Source organism: Balaenoptera acutorostrata, chromosome 11 (assembly GCF_949987535.1).
Source record: "Balaenoptera acutorostrata chromosome 11, mBalAcu1.1, whole genome shotgun sequence".
Classification (NCBI taxonomy): Eukaryota; Metazoa; Chordata; class Mammalia; order Artiodactyla; family Balaenopteridae; genus Balaenoptera; species Balaenoptera acutorostrata.
Genome location: NC_080074.1, coordinates 76,320,445 through 76,340,873, shown reverse-complemented (window position 1 = coordinate 76,340,873; position 20,429 = coordinate 76,320,445). Strand labels below are relative to the sequence as shown.

The window sequence follows — 20,429 nt, the reverse complement described above, 5'->3', positions numbered from 1 at the left end:
ACGTTGTTTGATTTGCGTATATTGAAGAATCCTTGCATTCCTGGGATAAACCCCACTTGATCATGGTGTATGATCTTTTAATGTGCTGTTGGATTCTGTTTGCTAGTATTTTGTTGAGGATTTTTGCATCTATGTTCATCAGTGATATTGGCCTGTAGTTTTCTTTCTTTGTGAAGTCTTTGTTTGATTTTGGTATCAGGGTGATGGTGGCCTTGTAGAATGAGTTTGGGAGTGTTCCTCCCTCTGCAATATTTTGGAAGAGTTTGTGAAGGATAGGTGTTAGCTCTTCTCTAAATGTTTGATAGAATTCACTGGTGAAGCCATCTGGTCCTGGGCTTTTGTTTGTTGGAAGATTTTTAATCATAGTTTCAATTTCAGTGCTTCTGATTGGTCTGTTCATATTTTCTATTTCTTCCTGGTTCAGTCTCGGCAGGTTGTGCATTTCTAAGAATCTGTCCATTTCTTCCAGGTTGTCCATTTTATTGGCATAGAGTTGATTGTAGTAATCTCTCATGATTGTTTGTATTTCTGCAGTGTCAGTGGTTACTTCTCCGTTTTCATTTCTAATTCTATTGATTTGAGTCTTCTCCCTTTTTCTCTTGATGAGTCTGGCTAATGGTTTATCAATTTTGTTTATCTTCTCGAAGAACCAGGTTTTAGTTTCATTGTTTTTTGCTATTGTTTCCTTCATTTCTTTTTCATTTATTTCTGATCTGATCTTTATGATTTCTTTCTTTCTGCTAGCTTTGGGGTTTTTTTGCTCTTCTTTCTCTAATTGCTTTAGGTGCAAGGTTAAGTTGTTTATTCGAGATGTTTCCTGCTTCTTGAGGTAGGCTTATATTGCTATAAACTTCCCTCTTAGAACTGCTTTTGCTGCATCCCATAGGTTTTGGGTTGCCGTGTCTCAATTGTCATTTGTTTCTAGGTATTTTTCGATTTCCCCTTTGATTTCTTCAGTGATCAGTTCGTTATTAAGTAGTGTATTGTGTAGCCTCCATGTGTTTGTATTTTTTACAGATCTTCTCCTATAATTGATATCTAGTCTCATAGCGTTGTGGTCGGAAAAGATACTTGATACGATTTCAATTTTCTTAAATTTACCAAGGCTTGATTTGTGACCCAAGATATGATCTATCCTGGAGAATGTTCCATGAGCACTTGAGAAAAATGTGTATTCTGTTGTTTTTGGGTGGAATGTCCTATAAATATCAATTAAGTCCATCTTGTTTAATGTATCATTTAAAGCTTGTGTTTCCTTATTTATTTTCATTTTGGATGATCTGTCCTTTGGTGAAAGTGGGGTGTTAAAGTCCCCTACTATGATTGTGTTGCTGTCGATTTCCCCTTTTATGGCTGTTAGTATTTGCCTTATGTATTGAGGTGGTCCTATATTGGGTGCATAAATATTTACAATTGTTATACCTTCCTCTTGGATTGATCCCTTGATCATTATATAATGTCCTTCTTTGTCTCTTGTAATAGTCTTTATTTTAAAGTCTATTTTGTCTGATATGAGAATTGCTACTCCAGCTTTCTTTTGATTTCCATTTGCATGGAATATCTTTTTCCATCCCCTCACTTTCAGTCTGTATGTGTCTCTAGGTCTGAAGTGGGTCTCTTGTAGACAACATATATATGGATCTTGTTTTTATATCCATTCAGCCAGTCTGTGTCTTTTGGTGGGAACATTTCATCCATTTACATTTAAGGTAATTATCGATATGTATGTTTGTATTCCCATTTTCTTAAATGTTTTGGGTTTGTTATTGTAGGTGTCTTCCTTCTCTTGTGTTTCATGCCTAGAGACGTTCCTTTAGCATTTGTTGTAAAGCTGGTTTTGTGGTGCTGAACTCTCTCAGCTTTTGCTTGTCTGTAACGGTTTTAATTTCTCCATCAAATCTGAAGGAGATCCTTGCTGGGTAGAGTAACCTTGGATGTAGGTATTTCTCCATCATGACTTTAAGTATATCCTGCCACTCCTTTCTGGCTTGCAGAGTTTCTGCTGAAAGATCAGCTGTTAACCTTATGGGGATTCCCTTGTGCGTTATTTGTTGTTTTTCCCTTGCTGCTTTTAATATGTTTTCTTTATATTTAATTTTTGATAGTTTGATTAATATGTGTCTTGGCATGTTTCTCCTTGGATTTTTCCTGTATGGGACTCTCTGTGCTTCCAGGACTTGATTAACTATTTCCTTTCCCATATTAGGGAAGTTTTCAACTATAATCTCTTCAAATATTTTCTCAGTCCCTTTCTTTTTCTCTTCTTCTTCTGGGACCCCTATAATTCGAATGTTGGTGCATTTAATGTTGTCCCAGAGGTCTCTGAGACTGTCCTCAGTTCTTTTCATTCTTTTTTCTTTATTCTGCTCTGCAGTAGTTATTTCCACTATTTTATCTTCCAGGTCACTTATCCGTTCTTCTGCCTCAATTATTCTGCTATTGATCCCATCTAGAGTATTTTTAATTTCATTTATTGTGTTTTTCATCGTTGCTTGGTTCCTCTTTAGTTCTTCTACGTCCTTGTTAAATGTTTCTTTCATTTTGTCTATTCTATTTCCAAGATTTTGGATCATCTTTACTATCATTATTATGAACTCTTTTTCAGGTAGACTGCCTATTTCCTCTTCATTTGTTAGGTCTGGTGTGTTTTGACCCTGCTCCTTCACCTGCTGTGTGGTTTTTTTCTTCTCATTTTGCTCATCTTACTGTGTTTGGGGTCTCCTTTTCACAGTCTGCAGGTTCGTAGTTCCCGTTGTTTTTGGTATCTGTCCACAGTGGCTAAGGTTGGTTCATTGGGTTGTGTAGGCTTCCTGGTGGAGGGGACTAGTGCCTGTGTTCTGGTGGATGAGGTTGGATCTTGTCTTTCTGGCGGGCACGTCCACGTCTGGTGGTGTGTTTTGGGGTGTCTGTGGCCTTATTATGATTTTAGGCAGCCTCTCTGCTAATGGATGGGGCTGTGTTCCTGTCTTGCTAGTTGTTTGGCATAGGGTGTCCAGCACTGTAGCTTGCTGGTCGTTGAGTGAAGCTGGGTCTTGATGTTGAGATGGAGATCTCTGAGAGATTTTCGCCATTTGGTATTATGTGGAGCTGGGAGGTCTCTTGTGGACCAGTGTCCTGAAGTTGGCTCTCCCACCTCCGAGGCACAGCCCTATTGCCTGGCTGGAGCACCAAGAGCCTTTCATCCACACAGACTGGAGGCTTTTCTCTGGCGGCCGCAAAACGAGCAATCTCCGCACCCGACCGCCAGAATCTTAAAAGTTTATACAGAGGCTTTAACTGGGTTCAGTCACGTTTTCAGTCCAGATGGTCTCAACACCACATTGCTTTCTCAAAGCTGCATCCTGGAAAACAGCTCCTTGTGTGTGTCCCTTTAGTTTCTTAAGTAAAAATGGAAATTAAATGGGACTTGTAACAGCTCATAAAGCTCAATTCTACATTAAAACATTGTCCAAAGAAGAAATGCTTCAAGGCATAGTTCTTTTTTGATAGGGAAAAAATAATAATAAACACTTGAGATCCAGTGAGAAACAAAATAAAGGAAAGATCTCCCTTTGGTTTATAATGCATATAATAATACCCAGACCAATTTTGGTTTCAAGATAATTCATTGTGTAAATGCATTTATATTTCAAAGTGTTATCAGCATTCAAGAGCCAAATGACAAAATTTCTAAAAAAGTGTCTTCTGACCAAGATGGGCCCTAATGTTCCCCTCAGCTTGCCTAAACTTAAGAAAGGTTTCTCCTGACTAAGTCCCTGACCTCTTGTTTCTTAGAACATTTACTTTAGAAAACTTGGAATTGTGAATTCCTTCTCTGTTCCTTTGAGATATAAATCTTCTACAATCCAGGAATGTCTTCCTCAGGAACCTGGGAGCCATCCCTTTGAAATGTAATCATCAAGAAAAATATCACCTCTGTTGCCTAGTCTCTATGGGAGAGCAGGAGCCTACCTTCAGTAAGTGCTAATTAGTAAACACAGATGGCCTAATCACACAGACCAATTTCCCCTCCAATCTCTCAGTACTTTTCCACTAGTTCACCACAGCACTTAAAAACCCTCTCACCTTTTGCTTTGTAGGAATTGAGTTCAATTTCTTTCATTGCAATAGCTTCGATTTCTATTGCAAAAATCCTGAAAAAATTCTTCCTTGCCTGTCTAACTTATCTGGTGCAATTTTTCTGTGACAGTTCTTTCTAAAGCAGGGATTTTGCCTCTTGTTCAAAAGTGTACAGGAGCCACAGATAAACGATACTACTACTAAGTTGTTATTTAACACAACTCTCAAATGTAAGAAGAATTGTTACCCATTGGTTGCAATATGCAACTAATTCTATTTCTCTAAGAAAACCACAACTTAAAGCTAAAATTAAAAAGCTACTAATACCGCAGCATATCTAAACATCTTAGCCTGTCATGCACAGCAGAGCCCAATCCTACCCATTCAAAGATGTTCCCTCTATCTCTTTGTAGCATCTTCATCCAGACCAATCTCTTCACTATACCACTAATGATGTTTTCTTTTCCATCCCTACCTCTCACTTTGCCACTTTCTCCTCCTCCAGCTTATGTCTCACATGCATCAGACAACCTTCATTATTTATTCCAGCCCTTATTGTCTTTCCTCTCCTACTCTTATGCTCTTGTGTTCTGTACCACAAAATTTGGCAATTCCTTGAATCTGGGACCATATTTGTACCACCTCTATAACAGCAGCAATGCATATGGAAAAGTGAACTTGTAGTAGGTTGGTAACATTGAGTTATCAGCTAATAACAATAATAATTATAATAGCATGGAATGTAACATGAACTTACTTCATATCTCACTTAATCCCTTTTCAACAAACCTATGACATGGGTACTTTTATTACACCTATTTTTCAGATCAAATAACTTTCAGATTAAATAACTTGACCAAATCACACAGTAATAATTGGTCACACTAGAATATGAATCTAGGCAGATTCCATAGCCCTTACTCTTAGTTTTAACTCTTTGCTTAAGGATTTTGAAATATTTTAAACCCTGAATATTTTCAAACATATCTGATTTTGTTTTAAAGGTACACTAAGTCTTTGTAAAAAAAAAAAATAAATAACACTTGAATAGGCTCTTTTAAAAAGCTTCATTGAGATATAATTCATATAACTTATATTTAACCCATTTAAAATGTACAATTCAATTATTTTAGGTATATTTACAAATAAGCAGAACCATCAATACAGTCAATTTTAGAACATTTTCATCACCTCAAAAAATGTACTTATTTACAATCATTCTTTTATTACTCCATCCAGCCCAGCACTAAACAATGACTAATCTACTTTCTGTCTCTTTAATTTGCCTATTCTGGACATTTCATGTAAATAGAATTACATAGTATGTGGTCATTTTTGACTAGGTTTCACTTGGTGCAGTGATTTCAAGGTCCATCTGTGTTGTAGCATGTTTTGGTACTTCATATTTCATTCCTGTTTATTGCTGAATAATATTCCATTGTATGAACATACCACATTTTAAAATCAGTTTGTCAGTTGATGGACATTTGGGTTGTTTCTACATTTTGGCTATTATGCTGCTATAAACATTCATGTACAAATTTCTGTGTGGATATAGGTTTCCATGTCTCTTGCATATATATCAAGGGTGGAACTGCTGGGTCATATGGTAACTCAATGTTTAACAACTTGAAGAACTGCCAAAGAGTCTTCCAAAGTGGCTGCACCATTTTACATTCTCATCAGCAGTATATGAGGGTTCCAACTTCTTCACATGCTCCAAACACGTATTGTTTTCTGACTTTTGGATTATAGTCAACCTAGTGGGTGTGAAATAGTATCTCAATATGATTTTGATTTGCGTTTCCTGATACGTAAGTATGTCAAGTACCTTTTCATGTGCTTACTGGTCATTTGTATAGCTTTTCTGAATAACTGGAATACCACTTTTAATTGGGTTGTCTTTTTTCGAATTATGAGAGTTCTTTATACATTCTAGATACAAGTCCTCTATGAGGTATTTGATTTGCTAATATTTTATCCCATTCTGGGGTTTGTCTTTTCACTTTGTTAATTATGTTCTATGGAGCATAAAGAAGTTTTAATTTTGATGGAGTTCAATTTATTTATTTTTTACTCTTGTTGCTCATGTGTTTGGTGTCATATCTAAGAACCAATTGTCAAATCCAAGGTCATGAAGATATATCCCTATGTTTTCTTCTAATAGCTTTATAATTTTAACCCTTACATTTAGATTTTTGATCTATTAAGGGTCCAACCTCATTCTTTGGCCTGTGGCTATCCAGTTGTCCCAGTACCATTTGTTGAAGAGACTATTCTTCCCCCATTGAATTATCTTGGTACCCTTCTCAAAATCAGTTAACCTTAGATGCATGGGTTTATTTCTGGAATCTCAATTCTATTTCATTGATCAATATATCTATCTTTATGCCAGACCTACACTGCCTTGATTACTGTTGCTTTGTACTAAGTTTCAAAAATGAGTATGAATCTTCCTACTTTGTTCTATTTTTTTCAAATCTGCTTTGGTTCTTCTGGGCCCCTTTAAATTCCAAATGAATTTTTGGGTCAGTTATCCATTTCTTCAAAAAAGACCTTTCAGATTTTGATAGAGATTACAGTGAATCTGTCAATCTCTTTGGAAAATATTGCCATCTTAACAATGTTGAATTTCCTAATCAATGAATGTGGCATATTTTTCAACTTATTTAGATCTTTAATTTCTTTCAAAATTTTTTCAGAATATAATTTTAGGGTATAAGTTTTGCACTCACTTTGTTAAATTTATTCCTAAGTACTGTATGCCTTTTGATACTATTGTAAATGGAACTGTTTTCTTAATTTCATTTTCATATTGTTCATTGGAAGTGTATAGAGAAAGAATTGATTTTTTAATATGGCTCTTCCATCCTTCAGTCTTGCTGAACTCATTTAATAGTTCTAATAGATTTTTAGTGGATTCCTTAGGATTGTCTACATAAAAGATTATGTCATCTGCAAATAAAAATAGTTTTACCTCTTCCTTTCCAATCTGGATGTCTTTTTTTTTTTTTTCTTGCCTAATTGCCCTGGCCTCCAGTACAATGTAAAATAGAAGTAGCAAAAGCAGACATCCTTGTCTTTTTCCTCATCTTAAGGTGAAAGCATTCAGCTTTTCACCCTTAAGTATGATGTTGGCTATAGGTTTTTATATTTTCCCTTCATAAGGTTAGTAAGTCATTTTCTATTCCTAGTTTATGTGGTTTTATTATAAAAGTATGTTGGACTTTGTCAAATTCTTTTTCTATATCAACTGAGGTGACCATGTGGTTTTTACATATTCTTCTATTGGTACAGTGTATGACATTATTTGATTTTTGAATATTAAGTCAAGCTTGCATTCCTGGGATAAATTTTAATTGGTCAGGGTATATAATTCTCTACATATGCTGCTGGATTCAGTTTGCTAGTATTTTGTTAAGGGTTTTTATATCCATAAAATATATTGTTCTTTAGTTTTTCTTACGATGCTTTTGTCTGGTTTTAGTATCAAGGTAATACCTCTTAAAATGAGTTGGAAAGTGTTCCTTCCTCTTCCTCTTCCAATTTGTGAAAAATTGGCATTAATTCCTCTTTAAATAGAGTTCATCAGTGAAGCTATCTATACCTGGACCCACATAAACTTTGTGGATAGTTTTTAAGTTACTAATTCAATCTCTATTATGGGTCTATTCAGATTGTCTATTTTCTTAAGTCAGTTTCAGTAGTTTGTATCATTGTATTGAATAAATTCTCGCCCTTATAGTGGTGCTAATGTTTATCAATAAATGAAAGCTAGCATTTTAATCCAGTTGGATTTTGGTGTATAGGTTTCCTATATTACTGAATAAAACACATGTGTAAAAATCATTAACTTGAAGCCACAATATTGGAGAATAAATTTATCATGTAGTCAAAGAAAAGCTAAATTAGAATTTGGTCCCCTCATCTCTATTTGTAACTCTACTGCTAACAAGTCAAAATGTGTTGATTAGTAAAAGGATTTTTCTAGATCTGAGTTTTCTTGTTTGTATAAGAGGATGATGGTTGGAGTAAGTGATCTCTTACCTAAAATTCTATTATTTTGTGAAAAGTGAGTGAATGTGAGAGAAATGTGAAGTGAATTTAATGTGAGAGTTACAGCACAATAAACAATTTGAAAAGAAAACTAGATAAATATATAAACTAATGACAACTTCTGGTAAAAGTTAAAAAATGAGAATCAAGGTTGTGGTGAAAAGGGAATTCTCCTGCACTGTTGGTGGGAATGTAAATGGAAACAGCCACTATGGAAAACACTATGGAGGTTCCTTAAAAATCTAAAAATAGAACTACCATATGACACAGCAATCCCACTACTGGGTATATACCCAGAGAAAACCATAATTCAAAGAGACATGTACCACAATGTTCACTGAAGCACTATTTACAATAGCCAGGACATGGAAGCAACCTAAATATCCATCAACAGATGAATGGATAAAGAAGATGTGGCACATATATACAATGGAATATTACTCAGCCATAAAAAGAAATGAAATTGAGTTATTTGTAGTGAAGTGGATGGACCTAGAGTCTGTCATACAGAGTTAGGTAAGTCAGAAAGAGAAAAACAAATACCATATGCTAACACATATATATGGAATCTAAAAAAAAAAAAAAAATCTACTGATGAACCTAGTTGCAGGGCAGGAATAAAGATGTAGACATAGAGAATGGACTGGTGGACACGGGGTGGGAGGGGGAAGCTGGGACGAAGTGAGAGTAACATCGACATATATACACTACCAAATGTAAAATAGTTAGCTAGTGGGAAGCAGCAGCATAGCACAGGGAGATCAGCTCGGTGTTTTGCAATGACCTAGAGGGGTGGGATAGGGAGGATGGGAGGGAGGCTCAAGAGGGAAGGGATATGGGGATATACGTATGCATATGGCTGATTCACTTTTGTGTACAACAGAAACGAACATAGTATTGTGAAGCAATTATACGCCACTAGAGATCTAGTAAAAAAAATAATAATAATGAGACTTATGTTCTTATGACACATAATAACTGATTTTAAATGATTATTCTGTTTGAAACAAAGTCACTTCAAAATAAAGTTAAAAGTCCACTCTCTTTCCTTTCTTAAAATGTTTGATATACAAATTAGGAATATCCATACATGGGGTGTTATATGATGGTCCATCTGAATTAATTAAATATAAATGTGTTAACATAACTAATTCTTAAAAATAATTGAGTAAAAGTAAAGTAAGCTGCTACTGTACATGTACTTGAATTCATTTATATAAATTAATACACAGAAAAGTACTATAAAAATGAGGATTATAGCTAGACACACTTCAGAATTGTAGTTATGCATGGAGAAGAAGGGAGCATAGAAAAAATGGAGCAGGGTACACAATGAGCTTAACTAGATCTAAAATTTTCCTTTTAAAAATATGTAAAACAAAAAAGGCAATATTTCAATATTTAATAAATTTGAATGGGACTATTATGCACTTTTGTTGTATTTCTTATAGTCTTTTGTATACCTGAACTATTTCATAATACTGAAAAAAGAAAAGTTATCCGAATTTTATAGGAAACACTTCAGAAGTATGTATTCGTGGAAAGAAAACATCTAAACCTCATGAAAATAAATATTTATTTTTTAATGTAATTGCTGATAATTTTTATTATGGGATAGTTGTAATACTCACCATTTGATGCAGTAAAATCAATAGCCACTGTGAAATTGATTTGTGTTCTAAAATATAAGTAAAATAGAATCATTAATAACTGAATAACCTCATAAAAAGTTTGATTTCCATTTTTGTTACATTTTTAACATCACTAATTTTCTTAAATGTTATTACTAGCAACTATGTTACAGCACACACTGAATAGTATCAGTTAGGCAGTTTTACAAGCTAAGAACCTGGCAAAATACCTTTACGATCATGCAACTGTAAAATACAAAACAAAGAATCAGGAATAAAAATAGCTTCTAGTTGAAAGCACAATAACTAAGTGAGGAGCTCATAATGAAGTCAAACTGTAAATAATTATTTTCCAGTCTCCAATGTCAACATTTATTATTAATTTGTTTTCAAAACTATTCTGTAGTCGATGTGAAATTATTATGCCCTTAAAAGTATGGCATTGCTAAAATAATGTCTAATAATATCGTTCCTTAAACTAATTTTTTCCAACAATCCTGAAAACACAGGATTTTCTTTTGCTTTCTTCAGAACTCAAGTATTTCAAATACTGATCAGTGCTCAGTGCTCAGTGCTCACAGCACTCCTGTGTACTTGCATGTATTTATAGATATGGATAAATATTTATATAGATGAAATTGTTATATATACTTGAAAATTTCAGCACATGGTAGTTACCCAAAATTATCTTACTGTATTAGTGTTTTTTGTTTTTTTTTTTTCTTTTTTTTTCTGGTAGAAACCAAGGAGGTGGCATTCGTATTTAAAATTCACTCTTTTGGATAAACCTCTAAGTCTTTCTATATGTAATTCCACTTTCTCACCAAAGAAGGCATAAAAACACAAATAAGTGACAATGATATAATTACTGGGATAACCTGTTGTCACATCTAATTTACAAAATAATTTTCAAATTAAAAAGTAAATAATTTGAAAACATGGTTACTTAGACTATTTTAAATAACAAATTAATTTTGATACACTGTACAATTGATATAACACTTCAAAGTTTGATCTGTTATTTAAATGGTGGTGTGATGATGATGAGGATGGTGATGATGATGGGTATGGCACTATAGGGTCCGTTCTCTTAGTATAAAGTATAGTAACATTTCCTTTTATCTATAAAAATTCAGCTGAAACCCTTAATACTACTCAGGTGTTGAAACAAATTCACGTTTTTTCCCTAAGGAATAAACAACCTTTTGTGCTTTACATTAATAAAAACTAATATAGATTCTCTTTATAGCTATATGGTAACTTTTTTCTCAGAGTAGAAATTAGGTTTAGAGGCTAAGAATATAGGCTAATTTGGAGCATAACACTTTTAACACATAAAACTTTTAAAAAAAGAATCAGTGAAACATTTGGGAGAATATTTTGAGATAATAAATCCCTTTGAGGAATTGAAAAGAACAGTCACCATCAGCACATTGCATTGTCATTCTGCTGCTAGAGAGAAAGTGACTATAATACAGGGTATAGTATGGTATATTAGAAAGGGTTTATTAGCTTTTGAGTCTGAAAGGACTGGGTTTGAATTTCAGCAACCCAGTCGCTGACATTTACCACATTTTAGAACTCTCAGAAGGCAGGTACCTGGCACATAACAATTAAGCAAGGACGGACAGAAAAACTACATGAAACATTATCTTTGTGTGTGTGTGTGTGTGTGTGTGTGTGTGTGTATACAGAGAGACACACATATATATATAAAACATATACATATAGAACGTGTTTTTATATAGCTTTTATCAATTAACCTCATAATAACTTTTAAAGGAAGGTACTAGTATTCTCCTTTTATAGACGAGGAAATCTATGCTCATAAAACTTAACTTTCCACATAAGTAATAAATGTCAGTACTGGAATTCAAATTCACAGGTAACCTCCAAGACCATATTTATAAAATCTATGCTACTTTAATTGTACAATTAAATATTTGTGAACTGTCTGGTTATAATAAAAACACAATAAAAGATAGTGATATTATATTACAAACTGAAAAATGATACTATACAGATATCCTTAATGATAAAGATGCCAGGACATAGTCTCATGCTTGGGAAAGTCTGTCCTTCTTCTATCACTTATGTTACATACATAAATCACAAGATAATTGGTATAAATGCCTTTTTATGTTCTTTTACTCAAATGACACTTCCTTAGGAATGAAAAATAACTCTAAGCTTCAAGAACATGGGTTTTAGCACATTAAAAAAGTCAATATAGCAGTTGTGTCTTTGGTTCAATCTTCCTTAGGTTTTAGGGATAGACACCTTGTTTTGGCTCAACTCTCTCTTATAGCAGTGTCTGCTTTCTACATATTGGAACATCACTGTGTTTATTGGATGAATGAATGCGTTCATTTTATGACTGTTTCTAATATATTTTCCAAGGTAGCCCAGGATGTGTAGCATAAATACCAACTCCTTAGAAGCATTAGTTGTAGATTAAAAAAAACTTCAATAATCAGAGATACAAAGGTCATTTCAAAGCCAGTTGTACCTAGCAAAGCTGCAAAGAAAAGATATGGCTACTAACTGAAGAAGTATACTGTATATAAGAATAAAAAATGAGAGAAAAGTATTTATTTACTGAAACCTTTAGCTAGCTAAAGAAACCAAATTATAAAACCAAGTAGATTAGGTACAACAAAAAGTGTAAAAAAAAAAAGAAGAAGAAGAAGAAGAGAAAATTTAAAAAGAAATAAAAGGAAGAGGAAGGAAAAAGGAGGGAAAAAAGGAAACAAGGGACAGAGGAGTGAGGGAGGAAGGGAGGGAGGAAGGAAGGAAGGCAGGAAGGGAGGAAGGAAGGAAGGAAGGGAGGGGGAAGGAAAGAAGGAAAAAAGAAAGAAAGAAAGAAAGGAGGGAAGAAGGTGTGGAGCCAGGCTGTACCAAGAGTACCTATGAAGCTTGAAGCTTGGGACATTCCAAGACAATATAAAAGATAGATGCATTTAGCACTAAATGATAACTAAGACCATTTGATAATCATGGTGCAACAGAAAATCTCGACAAGTAAAACAATCATTGATGCATATTTGGTGGTTAATTGATGTCAAGATTTGATCACTTCCTTGCTTCATTCTGCATATCAGAAAGAATCTCACTCCTTTACTGTTTTGAATCAACAGTATTCTAATCAGAAGGGAAATATGATGGCTCACAGATCATTTCATGGTTGTGATAGTCCCTTAACCTTAACACCATTTGGATTTTTGCAACTAAAAAACTACAATTCAACAATTATTTATTGAGCATCTTCTGATTGTCAAGCACTGTGTTAAGTGATCAACAGAAAATGGGAGCAAAGCAAACACTATCCTTGAACTCATAGAGCTCAATTTCAACTTTCCACAATTAAAAACAATGACAAAACAGCACAGAAGTTTATCATGTAATTAATAATCAATAGCCTAACTTAAAACACAACTGTGCATTTACTGTGGATAACAGCTTGTTCATTCCCACAATTCTTAAATGTTCTCATTCATATAATAATGTATACTTATTATGGCAAGGGCCACATTTTTTGTATTTTGAAAATATTAGCTAATAAAGTTTTAAAGAAAGTTGCTAGCAATACTACAACCTTAGGCTAAAACAGATTTCTTGAAGACTTTGATAAATGATTTGTCATAAAAGTAAAATAAATCTTTATCAGTAATTGTTATCTTTTTTATTTTTTTAAATTTATTTACTTTACATTTAATATTTTTTGAAGCCTAATGTTAGAGAAAAAAGAAGCAACCATAAGTCAAAGTTAAAAAACAACAACAACAACAACACAACTGAATTCACATGAAACTTCTCTTGACAGAGTATTCATAAAGCTATCACATATAAATCCTTGAAACATTTTGCTTAGGAAGTGTTAGTGTAGCTCTCATTTTATGTTTTAGAAGTAGACAAAAAAGAACAGGATTTCAAGAAACCCAGATGGTATAAAAAAGGCACGGCTGCAAATTTTCATGAGTTAGTAGTAACATCTCATGACACTTCCCAATGCATATGTCCTAGTACTATTGAAATATACTCTTGGAAACTGTCCTTATTTCATTCTGCCACCTTTCTGAAAGTTGTGAATGACAGATAAATCAGATGTTAATGTGGAAAATTTAACTAGCACATCAAAGATACATAGAAAACATATATGTGAATGTCAAAGAAAGCTACACATACACACATGTATGCACACACACAGAGTGATACCATCTTAGATAACTTTTCTACAGCTGTTATGAATTAATAATCAAGAAGTAACTGTGATGGGGATGTGCAGAAGGATTGTTTCACTTTCTTCCCAAATTCAAATTCTGTTCAGTTGAACAAACTGAACGTTATCCAACATGAAAGATGAACTTTCTCCACCTTTCTTTAAATTAATCTTGACAAAGGCAGATTCAGACCAACTAGCTATTGGAATCTAGAACCCTAAATGAAGTTGAGATGCCCACCCAACTCTAATATTCTTTTCATTCTTGCCTTGCCAATACCAAGACTATGCTTCTGCCTTGATTTACTGAGATGCACTCTAGTTCACCCTTGGGTTCTGGAACCTGCCCTGAACTCAGGTTCACTTCCTCAAGCACTATTATCCAGCCTAATCCTTCTTTTTTTTTAAACACACAATTCTTTTTTTTTTTTTTTTTTTTTTAAGATTTTATTGATTGATTGATTGATTGCTATGTTGGGTCTTCGTTTCTGTGCTAGGGCTTTCTCTAGTTGTGGCAAGCAGGGGCCACTCTTCATCGCGGTGCACGGGCCTCTCACTATCGTGGCCTCTCTTGCTGTGGAGCACAGGCTCCAGACGCGCAGGCTCAGTAGTTGTGGCTCACGGGCCTAGTTGCTCCGTGGCATGTGGGATCTTCCCAGACCAGGGCTCAAACCCGTGTTGCCTGCATTAGCAGGCAGATTCTCAACCACAGCACCACCAGGGAAGCCGCAGCCTAATCCTTCTTGACCCTAGCTCACCATGGACTAAACCTTGAACTTTTCTGCCTTACCTTTCCCCTCTTTCTTAAAAGCAGTTCAACTACCTGAATGACAACACAGACAGCTGCCTGACTCTAAATTTTGCTACATCTTCAAAATTCTGGATTCCTGTGCCCATAAACTACTGACAGGATTATTTGCCCTTGACAAGTGAGGTCTGCTAGAACGAGGGCAGGCTTTGAGATACACAAATACAAATTAAAATATAAATACTTCCACCTACTTGCAATATGATCTTTGAAAGGCTATTTAACCTCTCTGCAACTCATTTGTAATAAGCTAGGGTTAACAAAATCTTTCTTGGATTGTTGCTGTAAGGACAAGAAAAGCACCTGTCCTTTATAGCAGGCACTCAAGAAGTAGTTGTTATGATTATTATCACCATATTAAAGCTAGTTTTTTAGAACCCAAGTTTAGCATACTTCTTTGAAAACTGGAGTGTGTAATATTTATCAAATTTCTAGATCTATCAGAGTTTCAGGTTTTTTCTACAACCTGATCCTCCCATGTCAGATTTCCTTTCCTTCACACTGGCTTCTAAGGTCCCAGTCTACCCAAACCAAAACACCACCATAAATGATCTAATTTTGTTAGAAGGTGTCATCTGGGTACTTCCTCAAACAAAATCCTCCTGCAGGAAGTAATTATAAGCTTTGATCCTAGCTTTATTTTCCTTCCTATCCTTCCTAAAATTTTGGATTTCTGTGGGATCAATGAAATGTCAAAAGTAAGAATAAAAAGAAACTGGAGACAAGTGATATGATTCCTAAACTTTTTATGCTAATAGTTTTGGTCCTTATTAAATCTAGTTTTCATAAATTAACAAACCTTTGTACATTCTCCAGGTTTTGAAGATTAATTTCAGTATTTTTTTAAACACAATTAAAGTGTTCCAAAATACAACTTTGCAAGTAGGTAAGCTGATCATCCTGTAGTTCAACGACTCCTTACCAAGGTAGGTATGCAAGATGGCCAACATTTTTACAAATCATTAGTTTAGAAAATATCACATAAGTGACATAAAGAAAACAAAATAAAACATATCAACCTTTAACCAAAAAGAGAAGCACTATCCAATAGAATCCCCCCCCCCTTTTTTTTTTTTTTTTTGGCCACGCTGCAGCTTGCGGAATCTTAGTTCCCCAATGAGGGATTGAACCTGGGCCTACAGCAATGAAAGCATTGAGTCTTAAGCACTGGGCCACCAGGGGATTCCCTAGAATCCCATTTTAAATGAGGTAGTTGCTGAAGAGGCATGATACCTAGCAGGAAAGCTATGAACTTTTAAATTATAGATTGGAGTTTGAATTTCAGAATTACAACTAGCTAGCTAGTTGTGACTCATTTGCAAAATTAACATGTCCCAGAATCTCAATTTTCTCATATGATAAAAAGGTACCAGCTAATTTGAAGAAGCCCTCTACATATCAGAAATAAAATCCTGAAGTACCTGCATATAATAAATATTCTGCGTGCTGGAGGACCAATCTCTTGAGCAACCATGTCATCCTTTCCTTATTCATATTAATCCTTTCCTCTGTTGAGTCAGATGAAACACTTCTCTCTTTACATTAACATATATGTATATTCCTTTTTTCATTAATTCTTCCCATAGTGAAGGTAAGTGGTGTATCATGGCTGGGGTAATGAACCTCCAAGGGTGTAGGCAGTAGGAGGTACATTGTCTGCAGATAACTTAAAAACAATAATGTAATCTACTAATACACAGTCTACATTTTAATATCACCATACACTACCAGTTCTAAGCAATGTCAGTGATAAATTTTCCCACCCTTCCACAACCTGCCCTTGGTAAACCACCCTTATTTGCTTAACTCTGTTTCCCTTTCCCCTGGCTGCCAAGCTTTCAGTTCCCACCAGAAAGAAACTATTTTAGACATAGTGTGGCTAAAAGTACACACTCTGATAATGAAATATAACTAAGAAACTGCCTGGTACAAAATAGATTGTCAATATTTTGGCTAAATTAGCACTGGTTCTGATGATGAAACGTACATGCAATTTCCTTTGACTTTGAAATATATAGTTCTGAAAAAATCATTTGAAAAATAACATAAGCTGGCAATTAAATCACAATCTTAAAGGCTATAACTGGACATCTTTAGAATTCTCAAGCATGCATTTTGTATATATAAAAATTAGAATCAAGCATTAACCAAAACAGTGTTTATGAGTCTTCTTAATACTTCCAAAAGTTTCTTTTCTAAATCACATTTTAGATGAGTTTAGTTTAGATATAATAATGTTTTAGGGGAATGTATTTCTAGAAGGCAGAATGGCTTTACTTTTATTATATTTATCCCCATTCAGCACTGCAGGGTTTAGCTCTCGACTTATTTGATGAATGCAAAACACTTGCGTGTCACAACAAGAAGCACTATAAAAAAATCCTAGTTATGTATATTCAGTTTTCAAAAAGAAACTGGACTAGAAAATAAACTTGTGTTGCATGTTCTGGCAAGATGTGCTCCCTGAGACGACATATCTAATATAATGCCACCAACTGTATAAAACTAAGGCAAATATTTTATAGCATCATTGCACTTGCTTCAATTAAAAATCCTTATGGAGCTCGTTAATAATGGCACTTACTTATATTCAACTCACCTTTAAAATAAGCATATTAAAAAGTCCACTTTTAGCCTCTACAATGAGCCTATAATAGGTAGATAGCTTTAATTTTTCTTCTAAGACTTTTTACTTGGAGTGGAATATAAACCTTTTGCATATAATTTCAGACAAGTTTTAGATTCAGTGTCAAGAGTTTGGGTTGTGATTGACTACAATGGAAGGAATAACCTTGCATGACCCTCCAAAGAGAATTGAACTAAAGAAAAAGAAAAAAAAAAGACTTATTGACTTTATAAAGTTGAATATGTCTTTTTCTCTCCATGTCTCTGTTAATTAGGACATTTAACACCAACAATGAGAAAAGACATATTAGAACTTTAAACAAATTCAGATTGTTCAGAAAAATGATAGCTAGCATTTATCGAGGGTATATGCCATTTAATCCACAGTCACTCTGTGAGATAGGTATTATTATTTTTATTTCTATTTCATAGAAACGGAAACAGGTTATGCTAGCAAAAGACAAATCTAGGATTTGAACCAGGCAGTTAGTGCCAGAACCCAAATTCTTGGCCACTATTATGCATTGCCTTCAGCAACCACTTATTTAACCGACTTGATTTTTTGCCAAATATTTACCCCTTATTCTGATTCTTTCCCAGAACTTGCCCACTTAGGGGCTCCCCTATTACCTTCTCTCATGCTCCCTTTCAGTTAATATGTGAGGAAAATAAGCAGTTCATGCTTCTCATCTTGATCTTGCCTTCTTCCAAGTCACTAAAACCCAGATACAGAGTTGAGATGATTTCTGGCAGAGGCAACACAAAAGCATTTTTTCTAATCCCGGAAAGCCTGGTCCATCTGTTTTGTTTGGTGATTATGATATGAGGCATGGAAAGAGGAAGGTCACAAGATAATAAAATCTAAGCTAGACAGATATAGGGATCTGTAATCCAGTTAACTAAATTGTCACACTCTTCGCTTAAAATTCCTATTTGTTTTTAATGTTTCATTATGCTAAGATATTTGGGAAAAAAGAGTGGAAAGTCAGGCTTAAAGTGGCTTTCTAATTAATCTATATTTATTCAGTGGCTACTCTATGTTCAGCTCTATAAAAATATTTTGAGAACGAACAATTAAAATGGTAACCAGGGAAACTAGCAACCACTGTATATAAGTGGTTGTGAAGCTCATTTGGGACGAGGTGGATGACATTTTGGGCTTTCTTCACAGGAAGTAAATGACAGTCTGTAGGTCTGCGAGTTTCTAATACCTTCAATTTTCTGATAAAAGTGTAGATTAGGGTTTCAGGTTGACATAACATTCTGGTTGTTTAGGGGTACTCAGTGTGCACGAGAATTTGAGATCTGTTTTCCCCATTCATCTGCCAGTCAAAGAAATGCAAAAAACTTTATATATATTTGTTCCTTGGTCATATTAGTGGTGGAGTTTCATGAAGACCTGAGAGAAACAGAGGACTGAAAGGCAGACAAAACCAAATTGAAACTTATGATTCTGTCCTCAGATACTCATAATGTGAGCTGTTGTCTGTAGAGGTCAATAAACCCATTTCACAAATTATAATTATTATAAAAGTGATGATGTTACCTTAAAGGAGTATTTAGATTTCAGAACTGTCTCTGATTTTCAATGAATTTGGCATTGTCCTTATCAATGATAATTGGGATATTCAATGTCATACATTAAGGATTACTGAGTAAACATATTTGGTTGCCAATTATATCAGAATTTTAGTATTAAAATCATTTTTAGTAAGTAAAGAGAAATAAAATAACTACAGGAAAAACATACAGAGCATGATTAAAAATAATAACCCCAATGTCAACAGCCCAGAAGAGGCAATCCATTTTTTTTTTACTCTACAGTAAGACCTCCTTTGTGGATATTATTGTATTTAGAAAATAAAACTCTTTACTACCTCAAGTCATAAATTGTATCTTATGCTCCAGGGAAAGCATGGTTCTGCTTAGCAAAAAAAAAAAAAAAAAGGGAAAAAAGAAGGTCTAAAAATTAAATTTTTATTTCACAGAATATTTCCATAAAAATTGGACCTTGTCTGATTGAGAATGCATCTGTCTCATCTGCTCACTGTGTACCTCAATCCATAAACCTGTCTACTGCAGCTAAACACAGTGTGTTAGGAACTGAGACAATGAATGAAAAGTAACACACTAACAACATGGTTTCACAAACAATCAATCAGGTAAATATCTACATCAATAATGATGTAGATATTTAGAGGTCAGTAACCATTTTAATTGTTCATTCTCAAAATATTTTTATAGAGCTGAACATAGAGTAGCCACTGAATAAATATAGATTAATTAGAAAGCCACTTTAAGCCTGATTTTCCACTCTTTTTTCCCAAATCTCTTAGCATAATGAAACATTAAAAACAAATAGGAATTTTAAGCGAAGAGTGTGACAATTTAGTTAACTGGATTACAAACCCCCATGTCTGTCTCTACAGTAATGGAAGCCTAGAATATCCAATACTAAGAATTAGACATATAAAGAAGTTTCTTTGAAGGGGAAGATATTAAAGGACTATTGAGAACAATTTTATTTAATATTAAATGTGTTCATTCTTAACTATACATAATTTCTACTTGGATTCATGAGAAAACAATATTTTCAAAATTTTCTATTCAATTATTTTTTGTGAGATGAAACAAGAAGAGAGATTACATTTTAAAGTGTGATTCAAGAATTTCCTTCTAAGAGTTTAATCACAATCTGTTAGTCCTACATGTTCCACACCAGTCACCTGTTTTGCCCTCTTTGTCTATTCTCATGCCCGCACATGTTGTCCAGTATAAGGAAAATAGTTTATACAATTAATGTAGAGAACAAAATGAATACAGGAAAACCTAAACTAATGTTATTTTGGATAACCCACAGCTAGCCAGAGTACCAATGTAATTGCTGTTACTCATGTTTTATATGATGATCTTCCACCTTGATTGAAAACATCTAGTTTTACTTGTCAATTAAGATTCAGCATAAGCAAAACTCAACAATAGTTTCTGCTAGACTAGAATATGGTGAGTAGGTTCCTGAATTGATGCCACC

The 20,429-nt window shown here is 34.2% G+C and overlaps 1 protein-coding gene across 1 annotated transcript in view; it reads right to left on the bottom strand.

Annotated features, from left to right (window-relative positions):
* CPNE8 (copine 8) overlaps positions 1-20,429 on the bottom strand; it is a 294,950-nt gene that overhangs the window by 47,647 nt on the left and 226,874 nt on the right. Inside the window, exon 12 of the mRNA XM_057557551.1 lies at positions 9,747-9,793. Within this exon, the coding sequence (XP_057413534.1) occupies positions 9,747-9,793 (47 nt within the window). The remainder of the gene's footprint in view (positions 1-9,746; positions 9,794-20,429) is intronic.